Below are 19,703 nucleotides of genomic sequence, written 5' to 3'. Positions count from 1 at the left end.
TTCTTTTTTTGAATTCTTGACAAATAAAAACATTTTTAGAGAAAATTGATGAATAAATAACTAATACTGCGTAATTTACATAATAAATAAATAATTATTTCAAATATTTTAGGGACATTTTAGCACGGAGACGTTGCTAAACTTTTTTACGTAACTATTTCAATTCTTAAAACTGGGTACATTTTCTTGTTAGGAGTGAGTAATCTTTACTAATCTATGCCTAAGGCATAAGACACAAAATGACAATAACTCTGTCCTTTCAATATTATTGATTTTTATGAATGTAATTTTGAAAGCAGCTAAACAGTTTCTGATATTACTTTTACCTAAAAGCAAAGCCATATTACCTACCTGCATGCTGATATTACATAATTGTTTACTTTTATTTTAAGGTTTAATTGCAAAAATTGAAACACAAGAGTAATAAGTAGTATTATTAAAGGTGGTAGAACATTTTGTGGTTCGACTCCGGCGGCACCACCGCCACACCTATTTCTGCCTAATAACAGCAGTGTTAGGCTCTGCTGTGTTCCGTTTTGAAGGGTGTGGTAAGGCAGACAGACTTTTCCGAGGCGTTCCAGCTTAGTCCTCAGGGGTAGCGGCGCATCTGTGGCCGCCCTCAGGCAGGAATATCTAATCCCATCTGGGGTTGATTACAGTTGTCCATGGGCGACAGTAGCTACTTACCATCAGGTGGAACGCATGCTCGTCTGCTACTCCTATATTATAAAAAAAATGTACCTGTGTTAGTCCTACTCAACAAAAACTATAGTTATGTACTTTTCTATGTTACGCCGAACTATATATCTGTTAGTGGTATCAACGTCATCTGTGTTTTTATTTAAATACTATTTGAATATGTATATTAACATCATTTGATATAAGTTCAATATATTAACAACAGATGGCAGATTTCAGATGACAACATCAAAATGTTATAATAGTTATAACTTATGTCACTAGATGTCACTTCTTACACATAAAAATATATTTTGTCGTTTTGTCTTCATTCCTTTTGGTTATTAAGTTATATTCGTTTTATAAGTATTTTTCTACCATTTGTTCTAATTTTTAAATTTAAAATCGTATATTAAATTGTTCATTCTTTTTGGCAAGGGTTTGCTGATAATATTAATGGCGGAGCCACACTTGGCCCATAATTATGAAGTAGCACTGAAAGAGTTATCATTAATATAAAATAATTATTTGCTACAACTACAAGTAAAGACGTATATGGACTAAAACAAAATCATTATACAAAAATATTGAGAAAAATACAAATTTGCTCGTGTGCCCTTAAACACATAAAATAAGTATGACAAATTGGTGGATCAAAAATATATTCCTTTATTATTGACTAAATATTTTGGTAATTACTACTAATATGGATACTGCATTAAGCTATAGTACTTACACTATACTCTTTGGTACTTACTATTTATGGAAATTATACACTATATTATTATAGTACGGTAAGTGAAGAACCACCATAACTATAAATGTACATTCGTTCGTTGCAATCACTTATCACATTCATTCTTTTGAATCATTAACTCATTCATCCATCTCAATCTTCAGTTCGTCACTTCACTAACGTATGTACTTGTTTTTTATAATCTAGTTTTGTTTGATTGAATTGAAGTAATTTACATTAAGTTTTCCTCTTTAAAATTACTTCAAAAGTGTCCGAAACCATGTTTAAAATATGATTTCATCGGTAATAGTGTAAACCAACGTGATATAGTAGACAAAAGTTCCAGCAAGTACATAATCGGGTAAGTATCTGAAGTTCTCAATACATAACTGTTCTCCCATCACACATTGAAGAGCCCATATTTTATGGTTTTATGTTTTCCACCTCACTGCACAATGCACGAGACTAGATTTCTGCGTTATTCTACGTAATATTACTTGTTTTTAAATACCATACGCCTAATTTCATGTACACTAACCTTTCATGGAAACTAAAGAATTCACACGAGTGAAAGGTAAAGAAACGTGTTTATATTTGATTCCTTCCGCGATCCGCGATCTAATAAAATACAGCTTATTTTTGTCTCATTTAATCTAAATGTCATGGTAAGTGTATGACTTAGGCTCTCGCACTCATAGATAAGTACTAATCTATGCTCGCACTAAATACATTTATAACAGTACCATTTTATGCGTGGTGATTTTAAGCTATTATAATAGAAATATATAAGTAATCACAGTCTTATCGTCTGTCTTAATAAGACGCAAATGAAAAAAATGTACCATTGTACTATTCAAAATACGCCGGGCGTACATAGATAAGGGGTAGTCCACCCCGGGCCTCCAAACACACTTGCTAAAAGAGCTCATCAGACCCAAACAATCTATGAAATGTGAATCACTCAGCGAAAAAGAAAAAGGTCACCGAATTACAGGTGAATAATTCTATGACACATTGTCATTTTGTAAGGTCAAAGAAACTTTTTACAGTTTTTGAGGAAGCCCCCCATTAAACTTTCCGCCCCGGGCCTTCAACAACCTATGTCCGTCACTGCATACACTTTCATAAAGCTTTCCAACTTAGTCTTCAGGGGTAGCGGCACATCATTGGCTGAACTCAGGTAGGAATATCTAACCCTATCTGGGGTTGATTACAAATATCTGTGGGCGGCAGTAGCCACTTACCATCAGGTGGAATGCATACTCGTCTGCTACTTATATGTATGAAAAAAAAATTAACCATTATTGGACGTGACTTGTAAGCTCACTCTGTATGAACTCAATAAGAACTCTTCATTCACAGTAAACATGGAAGCCCAGGATCAAATGGAAATGAAGTACAGTTCAGGAGAAGTGGGGGGGTTAGAGCTGTGCATAGTTTGTGGGGATCGCGCCTCTGGGAGACACTATGGTGCTATTAGTTGTGAAGGTAACTTTAATTATTAAATTAATATAGTATACAGGGTGAATTTTTCAATTAGGCCTTCAGGGCCATATCCGAAACTATAAGGATTAGTGAAAAATGCTAATAGGGGTTATGAGGCTGATTATGATAAAAACTAAAACTCCATCATTAGTTTTTTAAAATATCTTTTTCTGCACGGAATTGAACAAGTTCCATTTGAAAAAAAATACATCCTCTATATTATTCCACTATCTGATAGTGTGGCTTGTAAGGATCAAATTTCGCAAGTTTGTATGGATAGCTAAATCTTAAACTATAAGGAATAGTGTACATTTCTAAAAAGAGTAACAGGACTGGTTTTGATGAAAACAAAAACTGCATTTTTTTTTTATTTCTTTGGCTAAATATTAAGTTCATTTTCAAATAAAAATATTACAATATTTTATAGAGAGTGTGTTTATATTACAATATTTAGAATTTGTGCTATTGGATGGCGTATAAGTAATAAAAAATGAGAAATGTAATGGTGCAAATTATAAATGAAAATATTTCAATCAAAATGCTCATTTATCTCTCTCCAATTCTTCTGCATTGTGATGATTTTCAATACATAGCTGTAATGTAATCTAGGTTTTAACCATCATTCAAAGCACTACCACTAATTTTACGTATTAATTCTAACCCAACCCATACCTGTAGCACTTTCCTCATTGCAGGTTGCAAAGGGTTCTTCAAGCGCTCGATCAGGAAGAAGCTAGGCTACCAGTGCCGTGGCAGCATGAACTGTGAGGTGACCAAGCACCACCGCAACAGGTGCCAGTACTGCCGCCTGCAGAAGTGCCTCGCTTGCGGCATGAGAAGTGACTGTGAGTATTGAATAGGTGTAATGTAGTTATAGTCCGCTCTGAATATAGAAATGAATGGCGTCGCCATAACAAATTGTATGACTACACCTGCTCGCAACAACTTCAGAGCGGACTAGCAGTTTGGCGCTGACTATACATGTTTATTTATTTGTATTTTGCGCTCTTATACAAACGGTATTCTACTCCCGATCGAAAGAAATTAAAAAGATCGAAAAAAAAAGAACAGCCATGTTTTTCCTAGCTTTTTTTTATTAGTTTTTTTTTAATTGTCTCCAGTAATTTTCTTAACAAATAGTATAAAAAAAAACTAACAAAAATTACATACATACATTTCAACACACATTAACTATTAGAAATTGTCATTTTCTATTTGGTATATATCGTGGTACATTTATATACTGTTATCATTTCACTCAAGTTAGAAACGTATTTCTTGAGCACATATATGTTAAATTCTCTGATCCTTGTCTTCTACAGATAGTATAAAACTTTTTATTGTTATATATAAGGTACGTATATAAGTTTATTCGCGATCTTTTCTTTCACCGTTAAAGCCAGTTGTAATTACGAAAAATCAGAAAAATGTTGTGCTTGGAATTGCTTAGTTAATTCAGTATCTTGGACACCAAATACTGAGTTAACCAAGCTACCATTGCTCAGAATATTTTAAGACCTATAATATTCAATATCGAGAATAAATCATTGCTTTCAAAATTGTCCCCTTTATAATATGATACAAACATGTAGTATGAAGTAATCCGATGAGCCATAATTCTTGCGGTGTGCCTCACCGACAGCGGTCCAACACGAGCGCAAGCCCATCGTGGACAAGGTGAAGGGCGAAGCGCGGGACGCCCACGAGCGACAGGCTGCGTACTCCAAGCTGCTGGGGTTAGCTGGACAGGCACAGTCCGCGCAGGTTGGTTGAACTATCTAGCTAGCTTTGTTTTGCTATAGTACGTATTATTGTGGTATTTTGTAATTTTTATGGTTTCATACCCAAAAGGTAAAAGCGGTACCCTATTGCTAGCGATAGCCTCCGCTGTCTGTCTGTCTATTATAGGGCTGTATCTCTTAAACTGTAATAGATATACACTTGAAATTTTACCAGAATATGTATAATGGTGGCAGCTATAACAACAAATACTATAAATAAATAAGCTTGAAAATAGAAGGGGGGCGCCATACAAGAAATCACTGTTTTTCGGCATTTTTAGTTTTATCTATTGAACCGTAATGGGTAGACACTCCTAATTTTCACAATGTACTTCATAACTGCTCTGAAGTGAGACCATGAAGGGTCAAAAAGTATTTCGGTAAAAATTATTTCTCTTATAATAATAGAGGTAAAGACTCCTGTGTTATACTTTGAATAGTGTGGTAAGGGAGAGACTCACTAGTAATGAAGGTTATTCTGAATTGTTGCATTGCATTCCAGATCAATCCTAAGGAGGAACCGAGTGATGCATTTGGAGCAGTTTCTCCAGCAGCTCCAGCGTTGAACTTAGCATTGGCTGCGGCTGTTGCTTTCAACAAAGGGAATCCAGGTAAGACACAAGTATTGTACATCCTTTATCATATATAATATATATGAAGACGCGCTAAATAATCGTGACAACAAATAGTCACAAGCAGTGATAGTGTAGTGTAGATTTCTAAACTTATGGTAAGCAAAGTTTTAAATGAATTACTAGTAATATACTTCTAATATTTTTTAGCTAATGGGTGTACGCAAAACAAAATAACCTTATTTTATTGATGATTTTGCAAAGAGATGATAGTTAATCTTGTTCTTTGTATTAAAGCAGCTTATTGATTTGCCGATTGGTACAAGATAATAATGTGTAAAGCAGCGCCATCGGAATCTAATCTTTAAATTGATTTAATTTTATTATTAATATTATTTCTTCATTCCAGTGTCTCCATACTTGAGCGCCGGTGCCCCCGCTGACGTGGAGGGCGCTCGCAGACAGCAGTTTATGTTGCAGACACAACTCGCTAAGAGTTTGTTCAAGTTTGGACAGTTCGGTAAATGCATGTTTGATATGATAAGACACTGAATGCTCAAGTTCGAACCTCCCAGAGACCTACCTCTAATACCAGTACTCAATTTTAATACAATATACAATTAAAACTGAAATCTTTTATATTTTGACAGTAAAGGAAAACATTATGAGGAAACTATATACCTGATAATACATTAAAAATTGGTTTTAAAGGTGTGTGACCTACAGTCTAAACCCTTTTTACCCTTAATCATCTAGTGCAAAGAATCAAGAAGTTTATTTACTGTTATAAATATAATATTAAGCATAATATAATTTTATAGGTACAACAATCAATGAATATCTTCAATCGGCATATGCTGCTACTCCCCCTGAAGTACCACTTGCAGCTCTGCATACAGCTGACACACAACAAACTGAAGGTAAGTTGCTGTTTATGTAATTTAAAAACTGTAACAGAACGTCGTACTATCGTCTTACGAACGCACACGCACACATTGACAATTACGATAAGAAGATGGTGGGACGAGTCTACGCACCGAACGCACACAGCGGCGACATCAAATGATATAAATAGCGCGCGCCGCTTGCCGAGATTCATTCGCTAGTTAGATAGCAACGAGTGCGATAGCCCCGCAGTCCACTCGGAGTATTCAGCTTAACTTGAGCGGTAGTCACGCAGCCCTCAAGGAAAGACAGCTAGGAGGTCAAGGGATGCGATAGCCCCGCAGTCCATCCCAGGGACAATTCATAGGATATTTCATTAGCTAAGCAGCGCTTGACTTGAGCAGTAGCCCCGCAGCCCTCAAAGAAAGCATTAGCTAGGAAACCATTTCTGTATGTTTTATGTACAAGTATGAATAAACATAGTTCTTAGTCATCTATCTGTCGTTTTTCTCATCACACGTCATCATAAAACAATATTCTATTAAACTTGAAGTAACAAGTATGCAGTCCATCTAATTGCCTACCTGATGTTCAAAATTACCATTATAAGACAGGAATAGGCATGCCGCTACCACAGTCAAGTTGCATAAGGATCTAGTTAAACTTAGCAAATACTAAGGTTTTTAAATTTAACATGCAACAATTTTTTTTTTTCATATACTATGGGAGTAGCAGACGAGCATGCAGTCCACCTGATGGTAAGTGGCTACTGCCGCCTATGGACATCTGTAAACAACCCCAAATAGGATGAGATATTCCTGCCTTAAGTCAGCCACAGATGCGCTGCTACCCGTGAAGACGAAGGTAGAACGCCTCGGGAAAGTGTGTTCTCGTTTGAAGGGTGTGTTAAGGGTACCACACCCTTTAACACTAGAAAGACGGGAGCAGTCATTTGACCGGATTTTCAATTTAAAAGTTTGTTTATTCCAAAACTTTTTGACTAAGTTTACTGATAATTTGTGACTTTTATTATTATGAAAAGAATCCTAAAAATTCATGACCAAAAGATTCTCAAGGTCTTTATTTACCTTTTAAAGTGCTGATATACCGACAAAGACGGCGACAGTCATTTGACTGCTGTAACTTAAGTATTGATTATAATTGTAATATGAGGGTGTTTTTGTAAACATGTGAATGGTTATGTTTTATTAGTCAGTCGCTAGAGTAACTGCCTTCATATAGTACGTATTATTTAGAATATTGTGAATAAATTAGTGTAAAAATGTCTCGAAGACTATATAATAACGAAATACAACCTACCAAACGATCAGTCGGAATGTGAATCTGAAATTGCAGTACTTGACAGCGATGATGACATTGTGTTACCTGCTGTTAGTTCGAACTCTGATAGTGCAGACTCTGACCCAGAAGATCAGGTACCCCTTTCGAATTTACGTTACGTTAATAACAATAAACGTGTTCGTGGCAGGGGTAGGGTAGGGTAGGGTCACCGTTTGCTTGCCTGTACTGCTCACGAGCAGGATCGCCATTACACGGCTACAGACGGGGCCACATGGGCACTTCAGACGGTATCAACTCCAACTGGTCGTCGGGCTCGACAGAATATTATTACTGAGCAAGCAGGACCTACATCATTTGCAAGAAGGAATTTCAAATGAAATGTAGCCGATGCATGGAGGGCTGTACAACAATTTTTTAACATTTTAGATCTAGTAGGAATCAATTCTTACATTATATATAAGAAATTTACAGGAATAAAAATAAAACGGAGAAAATTTATTTTGGATTTGGCGAGTGCACTTAGTGGAAATACTGAAATTGAAACAGTACTTTCCGGTTCTGATACTTTATATGTAGAACCTATGCCTTCAACTTCTCAATCTTCGTTACCGATTATCCAAGAGAACCGAAAAGGGCGAGAATGTTATATTAGTAAATGTAAAAATAAAACTAATAAAGTATGTTATTCTTTTAAAAAGCCACTTTGTGGTTCTTGTAATGAAATTAAAAAATTTTATTGTAAAAATGGCAATTAGATATGTTAAATAGTATAAATTATGAGCATTATATTACAATCATAGTAACATTCATAGTTCATAGTTCATAGTAGCATTTTTTATACAAATAAAGCATTTTCTGAAGTTTCTGAGTACTTGCAGTCATTTGACCGCCCGCCGTCTTAGTAGGTAGTTAAATTTTGCCGTCTTTCTAGTGTTAAACCAGAACATAGCAGTGCATAACACTGCAGTTATGAGGTAGAAATAGGTGTGGCGGTAGTTCCGCCGGATCGAACCATATAGGGTTCTAGCACTTTCACTTGTTCATATTCGCCAGCACGTAAACGTTGCATTACCGTTCCCAATTCTAGCGTCAGAAGCAGGCATCCTGAGCACACCGGAGTCGCTAACACTCCCCCTATCCCTACCCGGGGGAGCTGCGGTGACTGCCCCGGCGTTGCGTCTGCACACGGCGTGTGAGGCGGCGGCGCGACTACTGGCCGCGTGCGCTCGCTGGCTCCGCACCCTGCCTGTTGTAGTTGCACTGCCGTGAGTGGCTTATTTATATGAAGCAGAGCCTTTTACGCTTACTTTGTGAACAGACTATTTTTAGGATTAATTGTTTTCTAGTGCTCCCCAAAATTAGCAGTTCCGCCGATCTTCCTGAATGTCGGCAAATGAAAGTTAACACTATAACAATCATCAATGTTAACAACTGCATGAAAAGGATTAGGCCACAGTCCATCGCGCTGGCCAAGTACGAATTGGTAAACTTCACACACTTTCAAGATTTTTTTTTTAAATCTCTCGGGCTATGTAGGTTTCCTCACGATGTTTTTCTTCACTGTTAATGCAAGTGATAATTAATTTATAATACGCACTTTTTGAAAATCAGAGGTGTCCGGGATTCGAACCTTGGACCCCTCGGTTGAATGACTGCAAACAACCACTAGGCTATCACTGCTCTTCTGTACACTAATAGGGCCAAATGTGATCAATGTGCTTGCTTGGTGTTCCCAGGTTCGAGATCCAAGTGACACTGCTCCGCAAGTGCTGGCCGGAGCTGTTCGTGTTGGGGCTGGTGCGCTGGGCGGGTGCGCTAGGATTGGCCGCGTTACTGCCGGCACTGGCGCAACACCTGCAGGCCGAGCTGCGGGACCGCGCGGAGCCGAGACACCAGCACCAGCAGCAACAGCAGTCGTGTGACCTCGCGCAGCCCGAGGTATGTTTGATTCATCACACGTCACCAGCAGGTGAAGTAGCTGTGCGAAGTCATGTAACTAACACTAAACCGACGTACACCACTTTGGTACTTTTTTTAATTCACGTTTGCAATTAAAACTGAAAAATAGCTTTGAATCTTAAGGCCCATATACACCCATAGACTGACACGCACCGTTAAAAGACGTTTGGTGCTATGGTCATCAGCTATATGTGGATTTATGGACTGTCAGAAGTAAGCATGATTATTGATTTATTAACTACTAGATTAGTGACCTCATGCAGTCGAAGTGACATGTTCATTACTTGCTTGGTCTAACCTACTCTAACTGAACAATTTACTGTATTCTCGATAAGGAAAGTGATTGCTATGTAGTTGACCTTGGCCACTTTAGTTATTAGTAAGTAACTATTAAGTATAAACTATTTTATTTTCCATAGGTAACAGCTTCAGACTACTCAGACGAGCGCGTTGCCGAAGTGAGCGCCACGTTGTCGAGGCTGCACCAATTTGTTGGTCACATGGAGCAACTCAGGGTCTCCGATAGGGAGCATGCTCATCTTCGGGCGTTGTGCTTGTTCTGTCCAGGTATGTTAATATTATTTACAATAAAGGCGTTACACGAACATGTCATGTTAGCCGAACCATAAATTTGTTTATTGCTTCAGTGTTTATTTTTCAAACTAAACAACTTTTAATGTTATCCACTTAAAAATTTGTATCGCTATCGTAGTTCATTTTGTTAAATATTTCGTGACGGCATATGCCATGATACGAGGTTTGTCCCGTGACCGACTGATTTTTGCGACATTCTGTGTAACGTAATAAAATATTATATTTTCAATAATAAATAGCAATTATTAAAAAAAACACGCAAATAATAAAACATTCTCCTAAAAAAATTTCAAGTATAGTACTGCTAGTGTTTGGGTTGTATGTATGTATGTATGTATGTACGTAACAGAGTAACGGAATCTTTGAACCCGATATATATCCACTTTGAATGTTCAGTTTAATTGAAAATTTTGAAGAATTATCAAAAATCAATGACTATACACGATTTTAATAATTTTGTACCATTGTCCTTATCAACATCCTCAGGATTAACGATTTTCGAGGCGAAATTGTTCAAGCGCCTTAGAGAAAGTTCATCGCAAATAATTATTGCTTTTATGTTTCAATAAGGCGTAACTGTTATAGCGTGATTTTTAGTTTAGAAAATAATAATGTTATTTTTGTAGACGGCGCGCCAGACTTCCTAACCCGCAAGCTCCAAGAGTACCAAATGGTGGTGTTAAGGTCTCTTCGCGCGACCACTCCGGACGACGAGCGCGTGGCGGCGCTGCTGCTGCAGCTGCCCGCGCTGCGCTCCTTCACCAACACCTTCATCGAGGACGTGTTCTTCGTCGGCTTCCTCGGCGACGTCAGCATCGACGAGGTCGTGCCCTATCTGCTCAATGCGGAGCGCTGACTGTGTGGCTACTGACGGATACGATGCCATCTTCAGTATGCCCTACCGGCTTAATGTGGAACAGTGAAAACAATGTAGCTACGAGGAATGTTTCCGATATCATCATCAACATTGTCCCACAGCTGCGCATTGGTCTACTTTCAAAATGATAAGAATATTCCCCGTAACTGAAGTCGCTGTTAAATATTAAAATTACCCATAGACACACATGCAGGCACACAATACTTTAATGGTGAAGAAAAAAGTTATGTAGACATCTATGAGCCTGAGAGGTCTCTGAAAAAAATATGAATATATGGTTATTACGTGAACTTTTCTCCCACGGAGATCTGTGTCGAGCAGTGGGACAAAAATGGTTTTATGATTAACACAATTTAGGTTGTAAGAACAAACTTGTTAAAAAGATAACTATATCAAAATGTTTAAGATCACTATAACCTCAAGAATGTGCATAATAATATTATATTTTTATGACGCGCACAGACACTTGTGTACATTATTATGTATAGAAATAAGAGAGTAACACTTTATCTAATAAGGTAATGTACGTTCTTAGGTAGTCTTCCAGTGTTTTAATCTGAGTTTAAATTATTAGTTTTAAGAAAATTATACTGTACTGTAACATGTAAATATTAACTACTGCATGTTTATCGCCGAAATAAAGTGACTGTGCTATTGCATGTGGTAATATTGCTGAAAAATATATAACAGTAATAAGCCAGCAATATTCTTTATGTAATGTGTTATGGTATTGCACAGAACAAAATATATCGTCCGCTAGACATGGAATGCAGTGTGGCTACATAAAACTATAATTGCACTTACATACAGTTATTGCAGCAATAATTGCAATATATTTCGCGACGTGCACGGTTATACGACGATTATACAATTGCAGTTAGAAATTGCAAACGAGTTAGTCCCATAAAACTGCTAAAGTCGCTAAAAATCTATCACTCATTTATAAGATTATCTCAACGTTTTAATTTTATGTTTAAGCATAGGCAGCTTTGATATTTATGCCGTCCGGATATAACTTTATTGATAAATAATATTAAAATTTAAACTAGACATAAGTATCATTAGATTTAGTATTTACTATACTGAAAATATTATATTTTTAGACAAACATACTGTATACTTCATGATAAATAAATAATTAGTTTTAACACTGGTTATTTTTATTTAATTACCCAAAAATAGCTTAAGCTAATTAACATTCATAACATTCAATTTGTCTAATCTAAACTAAAGAATAGATTTGCGTCGAAGTTTAGTAATGGTATGGTAATTCCGAGTATGCTAATGTAACAAGGCCCATTACATTTTAGTATTCTACACATACTGTATAAGAAAAGAAAACACAATCAAAGGAAATTTTATTCTTTAATCACAAAATATCACAATACATTATCTTCCAACTACTCAAAAAAAAGGTTTTCAATAAAAGCTAATAAAGTAGGTGTTTTATCATATTGCCTATGTTATTAATAACATTGTTACAATTTATTTAAACATTCATCTTCATGGTGATTTGTATTTAATAGCTCATAATCTTTTTCTCATGCAAGTGAACCAAAGAAAATATTTTCATTGTAATCTATATATTCATAAATGCAGGACTACAATAAATATTACAAAAATGGAAAGTTAATATATTTGCCAATATTACATAGCTCTATACAACTTCAAAATTGAATAAATGTTATACTTATTCGCCTAACAGTTAAAATATTTGAAAATAGGCATTCTTAGTTCTTATAAGTACTTTTGATTCAACTACCTATCATATTACAAAGGCACTTATTTATAAAGAACTCTTTGTCAAGTGACAAGTATAATACAGTAGCAATTGTTCAGTATTTTGTTTACATATGATTGTCACGTAATTAAATAGCATCTTTAGTAAATAAAGCACTTAAGATAAATTTATTATGTTAAAAATATCTTTAGATATATACATACATAATATTGCTAGCGGCTTTGCCTATTTTCCTGTATCATGATCAAAGTGTATTATGAGTTATGACCTAGTATAATTTGTGCATTTTACACACACAAAAATTTAAAAACAAACAACATATTTTGTGTAGTTAACTAATAGCCTTCCATTCATTTTAAAATATACAAAAACATGCTTTAAATGTATTTTATTCTAATTTGTTACTATAAGCAATGTTGTGATATTAAATTATTGATAGCATCTTACAGGCACTCATAAAAATAATCTGCTTGCAACATATGTAAACATATGAAATTGGCTTAATCCTTATCAATATTCAAACTGTGCTTTTAACTTTAGTATTATAGTAACCAACCGAAGATTTGGTTTCAGCAAAATTTTTATTGTTTACCTAAGATTATGTTGTGTGTTTGGCTAGAAATTGGATGAACCTTTCAGTTTAAAGGAAACATATTATGTTCCTAAACTTTCTTCAGTAGAGACAATTTATCCAAATACTGCAATGATTCTGTATGCCACTAAATTTCAGGGAATTGTGTAGAATTTAAAATAAGTCTTGGTATCAGTTTAGGCCAAAACTAGTATAGAAATCGAAGGTTCTGTTTGCTATTTGTCTTAGCTGAAAACCCAATTTTGGTCGGACACTATCTTTTATACAGTTTTTAAGGTTTCTGCCCATCCCAAGCGACAATCCTCTTGTCAAACCAAACATATTGTCCCTTAACAGAGTCCGGAGCATCCAGTGCAAGGAAGAGTGGCGCTACAGCACCTTCATCAATAGTCAGGTTGCCTTTATGAGATGACATATCAGTGTCCACGTAACCTGGATGTACAGCATTCACTTTGATATCTGGAAAAGGTATTATTTTATAGTGATGATTGTGTATCTTATTTGTAAATAACTAACTTCAAGGTAACTCTTTGTGGTTGATCTCTGGAGGCACCACTGACATTCCTATATCTGTCTTATAACAATAATTTGAATTGATGTGGTGTTATTTTAAGTAAGGTGTGATAGAGGTGAGGCTTATGAGGTGTTCCAATTTAATCATCAGAGGTAGCAACACATCTACTGCTGACTTCAAGTCATTTAATCTTATTTACCCATTACTGTCCCACAGATGTCGATGTTGAATGTAGATTGGTAAACTTCACAAACAATTCCTCAGAAAGTTTTTCTTCACTGTTAAAATATTGTGTGATAATTAATTTCTTATATTTTCATAACTTTATAAACTTATTGCCCACATGTATTTAAGATAATTTATGTTTTTTTAGATGTACAGAAATTGAACATTTAAATAAAATTACCTCTATCATGAAGTTCCCTCTGTTGAATGATGGATAGTGCGGTGACTCCAACCTTAGACACAACATATGAGGAGTTGCCCCAGTCCGCAGCGTGGGTCCCTTGTTTAGCCGCATCTACGTATTGCTGCATTAGCCCAGAAAGCTCAGCCACCGTCAACTTAGGATCCTTGAGCTTTTCACGTAGCGTCTCACTGGGGATCAGGGACAGATGTCCACAAGAACTAGATATATTGACAACTCTAGCGCCGTTATTCAACAACGGGAATAGTACTTCACAGACAGAAACAAGGGAGAAGTAGTTGACGAATAGCGTTTGTTCTGCTTGCACCGCGACAGGGTCAGGCGCGTTGGATTTGAACGCAATCGCTGCGTTGTTCACTAGAACATCAATACCACCATACTTCCCTTTCAAATAATCGCGGAAAACTTCAATACTTTTCCTATCTGTGATATCTAGCTGGTGGTAACTGGGTTTGAGACCTTCTGTGGCAAGTTGAGCCACAGCTTCCTTACCACGCTCAACATCTCGCGATGTAAGGTAAACTACTCCTTCGAAACGCTTGCAAAGTCCACGAACTATCGCAAAACCTATCCCTTTGTTAGCGCCGGTCACAACAGCTACTTTTGGACTCATTTTCTATGTTGTTTCACAGAATTTCGAATTCACGATGTTATTAGTTATATGTTTGACGATAATGAAACTAAATAACTGCTCGAGTACAAGTTATACACTCTTTGAAGCACTTATATCGTTTACTTGATTGTAAAGTTTTATCTTATCAAACAAAAAATTGACATTTGACATTGACAGTAGCTTACTTATGTAGGTACAGTATAATCAGTAGGGATGTCGAATGTCGATCTGAGATTGATGAACGACAATCGATTTCTTGGACTAAAATTATCGATCTTATTAAACAATTACAAACATTACAACTTATAAACATTATACTAAGTCATTAACCAATCTCTACTACTTTATAATTAATATTCGATTTTTCTTTTGTAATTCTAATTACATAGAGAACTTATTATTTTTTCACAAAATCGATTATTTTCGTCGAAACACATCCGTAACGGACAACCGATATCTCTCCCATCGATTGCTCGCAACCTCTATAAAATAATTAATAGCCCTCATGTAACAGTACGATTTTTCCTGTGTTCTTCGAACTATGAACAAGAAGAATACAAGCCCAGAACAGAAATCTATAATTCATCATTTAGATGTCTGTCTGTTAGAAAGACCAAGTCCCCGGAACAATAAAAACTAGTTGTTTCGTGGTCATACAGATGGTACAAAGGAAAGTAATAAAACAATATTTGTTACTCCTTCCTAAAATTTATTATTACTAAACCGTTACACGTAACTTAAAAAAATTAGACATTTTTGATTTATACCACTTAAATTATACAAATACATACATTTTATGATTCGTAATCTCAAAATATATTTTTATAGTGATACTACATATAACGTAATAACATTTGGTATGTACTATCCCCGATTGTTACAATTTTTGAGGAGCATTTTATTAATAATAAAATCAATACTTTTGCTTATATACTGGGCAAACTGGATGATATGTGGATGTTTAGTATTTACAAGTTCTTAAAATCCAAATAAGATATATTGAGCGACGCATCTTATTTTGTTATTGCTTCAGTGGCTTAGTGCAGCTAGCCTGCAATGTGCGATGATACCGTGAAGAAAATATGTAAAAATAATTAAATGACTTGTAACACATAAAACTTAAACAGTAATATTTTGCATAAAAAGTAGAGTAAGAAAAAATATTACAACTCAGCATTTATGCAGCGAGCTTTGTGTCATTATACATTTAACGCTAATATAACACGTTTGAAAGCCCTATTCCAATGTCTTAAAGGGTAATCGCTACAAAATTCCATACAAAACTCCAATCAGGGGGTCTACCACCATCTTTTAAAAACCATCATATTTCAGGACAGTTTTATTTCCTCCTTAAAACAGTTAAATAGTCCGTCATACACAGTTGAACAAACTTAAACCCTTATTAATTTTTCGCTTATCCATTGTATAAAACCAACTAAAATTGTCATATTTTGCTTAAAAAGTTAAATTTCCTGCAAAAAAAAGTAAAAGTGTGATTATAATAATATTGTTTTCAGAGATGGTAGTAACCCCCCAGGGCCAAAACTCCAAATATTACCTACAATTTGGTATGAATTGGTACAAACGATTTGGTACGAAAATTTGATGTTGCGTCACATCATCCAACTTACCCAGGCTAACTAACAATAATACTAAACTAAATACTTTTCTTGCACCAGCAATTATTATAAAAATATTGACTATCATATTTTGGAAGAATTACTTCGAAGTTGGTTCAAATTTTAGTCACAAGTTGCAATACAGTTTTATTTATAGACACAAATGAATTTTAAGATTTTTCATACACATTTAGATTTTTTCCATAAAGAGGTACTTAAATAAAAAATGTGCATTTTATCCAATAGATAATACTTATAACATAACTTTGATTAACACAATTTGTTTTAAAATTACATTAGACAACACTAAAAATGTATACATTTAATATGTTAAATTTTGATTTCAAAAACTTGATTGCATCCGTGACTAAAATCCGTTACAGAAAAGCGTTCCTATGAATATCTTATAAATATTTATGTAAACATTTGCATTTGCAACTATCCCTATACTACATGAGTCCAAGTGAAAATAACCGACTACCCTCATGGAAAAAAAATATATAAACTGAAAATTTTCTAAATAATTGTGCATTGATTGCATATTTTTTTAATGAATCAGGTATAAATATAACATTACAGTGTTTAAACATATTGGGAATATGCTTGAGGAGAACTAATCCATATTTCGAGGGTAATCGGGATATTTAATAGTCGAAAGCCGTGATTCTTTAGCCAATTAAAAATCAATACATAAAGAATGTTATAATCTGACTGACAATATTAATGTACATACATCAACGCATAGTATAATACTTCATTTATACAATTCGCTTTTTCAATTATTTTTAATTCAATTTCTTCACAATACACATTACAAAGTCACAATTATTAACCAATTATTGGATCTTGAAATTCTGTACAATAATATGTTATCCTTTCAGAATTAAGTTTAAAATTCAAATTTGAAATACCTTTCACCCAAAGTGTTAAGCATTAACTTAAATTTAAATATAAAAAGAAGTACACCTTGTATGTTGCATTGAAGTAAATAGGGTAAATTGGGGAAAGTCGGCGCTCGGATAAAACCATATGAATGACATTGCAGGTAATCATACACTATGCCATTAAAATGATGTCGTTGTCATCATTACCCTATTATTTTTTCTCCCTCCTCCCATTTCAGAATGAGAGGGCTTTAGGCCTTAGACCACGCCTTTTTTACAAAACTCTAAAACCTGCAGGTTTAATTAAAGGTTGAATTTAAAATACAATTTTCATTCACACCGTTTTACCCCAAGCGCCTATTTTACCCCATCTTCCCTTACACTTTGGAATCGTTAGATATTATTGTACAAAACTTACTTTAAAATATCGATATTTATAGATCCATTTCTGGTAATCAATAAGTGAATTATCAACATTTATTTTTAAATAAACATTTCTTAATGGATTATATATTATTTATATTTATGTCCAAAAGTCAAAAAATGCCTCTCCATCGAACGTACAAGCGCTTGCAAACCTAGACAAACAAAGTCAAACTCTCTATCCACACGTTTGTATTTGTGACGGCTTGTTAAGATTTGCCAAGCGTGTGGACGCCACATAATATATTACCCATTAAGAAATGCCATACATTCAATATCTAAAGTGATATTACTTACAATGTAATTATATTTTTTAATACAAAATTGAAATAATGTACCAGTCGAGCTTCGATGTAGTTATCAATTCCTTTATTTGTCTCACCGCGAGAGTATTTGCGCAATATTCTTCATATCTTTAAAAATAATATGAATTAAGTCTGACACTTTTCGCTTTTCGAAGATATCCAAGGGATTTATTAGAGGAGTTGACATTTAATTCCTGTGATCTATATACTGTACCCTCTGTGCATTTTGGTGATCTCTAGGGTAGACCAGGCAGATAAGATAAGGACAGTTATGTATATTTTTCATATATTAGTTGGTGTACAATACAGCATTTTTGTATTGTATTGTATTGTATTGTATTGTATTGTACAGGAGAGGACTTCTGAGCTGATAGTTACTTAGTTACTTTATATAGCGGGTTATAAAGAAGAATGTTGGTATTAGAAAAGTTAATATATAGGGACACTATGAAAACAAGCAGTTTAATTATCGCGGTCGAGGTCCAAAAAATCTGTAAACATTCTATGATGTGCAAGATGTAAAATTGTGTTCTTTTTGTAATAGATTAATGTCTGTTCAGACTTACTAGTTATTATATTAAAGAGAATCATTATTTCTCAACGGTGAGACAGGTGCCTTAAAAATAAGGCTTGTGTAGACTAGCGATATAATATTAATACAATGGCGTTTCAAATTAAACCAACGCTCATTATATGCACAAATAAATTAGTGCAGTTACCTCAATCAGATCATACTACTACTAAAGATTGAGTTTAAAACTTGTTAAGATTTTATCCGGCTTGAAGGACCAGATTTACTAAATGAAAGTTTGGTCCTCCGAGCCGGATGAATGAGTGTTAATCACAAAATCGTGTTTGAGCCTGATAAAATGAAACAGGTAGGTAGATTCTAAAACATTATTAAAAGTGGGATTCCAAATTTGACGCCAAATATAGACCATATATGGCGTCAAATTTGGAATCTTCGTTTGTGAGGATGTCCTCATAACATCAAGACCATATGTCACTTGCATGCATTGAGTTGCGTTTCGTTTTATATGCATTCTCAAAATCATATCCAACGTGTTACGTCACAGACAAAAAATCTGGTCCTTCGAGCCGGACTGCGTTTTAATAACAGTATTACCTATAGTTTTAATTACAAAATCTGTTTAACATCAGTCTAATCATTTTAAGAGCTAACACGAAACAGAAATTTTTATTTTAGTTAAAAACAGCACTACAGGTAGACATTAAAAAAAGCACATAATTTAGTATGTATTAAAGTTCAAAATGTCAAAATGATTACAGATTATAGCTAGATTTAGTTAAGAGCGAGAGAAATTAATAACAATAACATACATTAGTATAATTTAGATTGAAATTGTTATACCTTAGGCTTAAAGCTTAGTGTGTAGAATAGAGATATGATTAGTACCAGTGAGGTCGTTTCGCACTATCATTCTGTCGTGGTCTATTCACACTACAGTATTTTTTATTATTTCAACCAATTTCTTTTCTTAGAATATAGAAGTAGCAGATCATGCAGTATCTGATGTCAAGTGGCTACTGCCCATGGACATCTGTAATCGATCCCAAATAGGATTTGATTCCTATCTGAAGTCGGCCACAGATACGCCGCAACCCATTAGCTAGAGGCTTACCCTTAGCTAGCTAGAGGATTAAGCTGAAACAGCTCGGAAAAATATAGTCCGCGTAAAACTGCTAGTCCGCATG

General features: G+C 34.9%; 2 protein-coding genes across 3 annotated transcripts; one reads left to right on the top strand and one right to left on the bottom strand.

Moving 5' to 3' along the window:
- The first annotated feature begins 1,578 nt into the window (after nt 1-1,578).
- nhr (nuclear orphan receptor) lies at nt 1,579-12,017 on the top strand. 2 transcript variants are annotated; one of them, XM_073089697.1, is made up of 11 exons: nt 1,579-1,775; nt 2,777-2,902; nt 3,595-3,744; nt 4,542-4,663; nt 5,183-5,291; nt 5,662-5,772; nt 6,074-6,172; nt 8,527-8,704; nt 9,176-9,377; nt 9,818-9,965; nt 10,619-12,017. In XM_073089697.1, exons 2-11 carry the CDS (start codon nt 2,782-2,784, stop codon nt 10,846-10,848), a joined length of 1,470 nt encoding a protein of 489 aa, XP_072945798.1. In that variant the 5' UTR covers nt 1,579-1,775; nt 2,777-2,781; the 3' UTR covers nt 10,849-12,017. The 2 variants fall into 2 exon arrangements, with proteins under 2 accessions (XP_072945798.1, XP_072945799.1); XM_073089698.1 differs by lacking the exon at nt 1,579-1,775 and adding an exon at nt 1,784-1,901.
- Nucleotides 12,018-12,939: 922 nt separating this feature from the next.
- Nucleotides 12,940-14,875, bottom strand: LOC140754667 (carbonyl reductase [NADPH] 1). Its single transcript, XM_073089696.1, has 2 exons — nt 14,123-14,875; nt 12,940-13,661 (listed from the first exon to the last, which is right to left on the bottom strand). The coding sequence occupies exons 1-2, from the start codon at nt 14,754-14,756 to the stop codon at nt 13,474-13,476; spliced, it is 822 nt and encodes a 273-aa protein (XP_072945797.1). The 5' UTR covers nt 14,757-14,875; the 3' UTR covers nt 12,940-13,473.
- Nucleotides 14,876-19,703: the final 4,828 nt, after the last annotated feature.

The sequence above is a fragment of the Epargyreus clarus genome, unplaced genomic scaffold, assembly GCF_041222505.1.
Source record: "Epargyreus clarus isolate Ecla_fem2 unplaced genomic scaffold, WU_Ecla_fem_2.2 ptg000031l, whole genome shotgun sequence".
Lineage (NCBI taxonomy): Eukaryota > Metazoa > Arthropoda > Insecta > Lepidoptera > Hesperiidae > Epargyreus > Epargyreus clarus.
The sequence above is the reverse complement of the archived record's forward strand: the minus strand, read 5'-3'. Positions and strand labels throughout refer to the sequence as shown.

Coding starts and splice junctions, on each gene's coding strand:
- nhr (XM_073089697.1), top strand. CDS start 2,782: ATGGAAGCCCAGGATCAAATGGAAATGAAGTACAGTTCAGGAGAAGTG. Junction 6,173..8,526: donor TGACACACAACAAACTGAAG/GTAAGTTGCTGT, acceptor TCCCAATTCTAG/CGTCAGAAGCAGGCATCCTG. Junction 8,705..9,175: donor CCTGTTGTAGTTGCACTGCC/GTGAGTGGCTTA, acceptor TGGTGTTCCCAG/GTTCGAGATCCAAGTGACAC.
- LOC140754667 (XM_073089696.1), bottom strand. CDS start 14,756: ATGAGTCCAAAAGTAGCTGTTGTGACCGGCGCTAACAAAGGGATAGGT. Junction 13,662..14,122: donor GAGGGAACTTCATGATAGAG/GTAATTTTATTT, acceptor TACCTTTTCCAG/ATATCAAAGTGAATGCTGTA.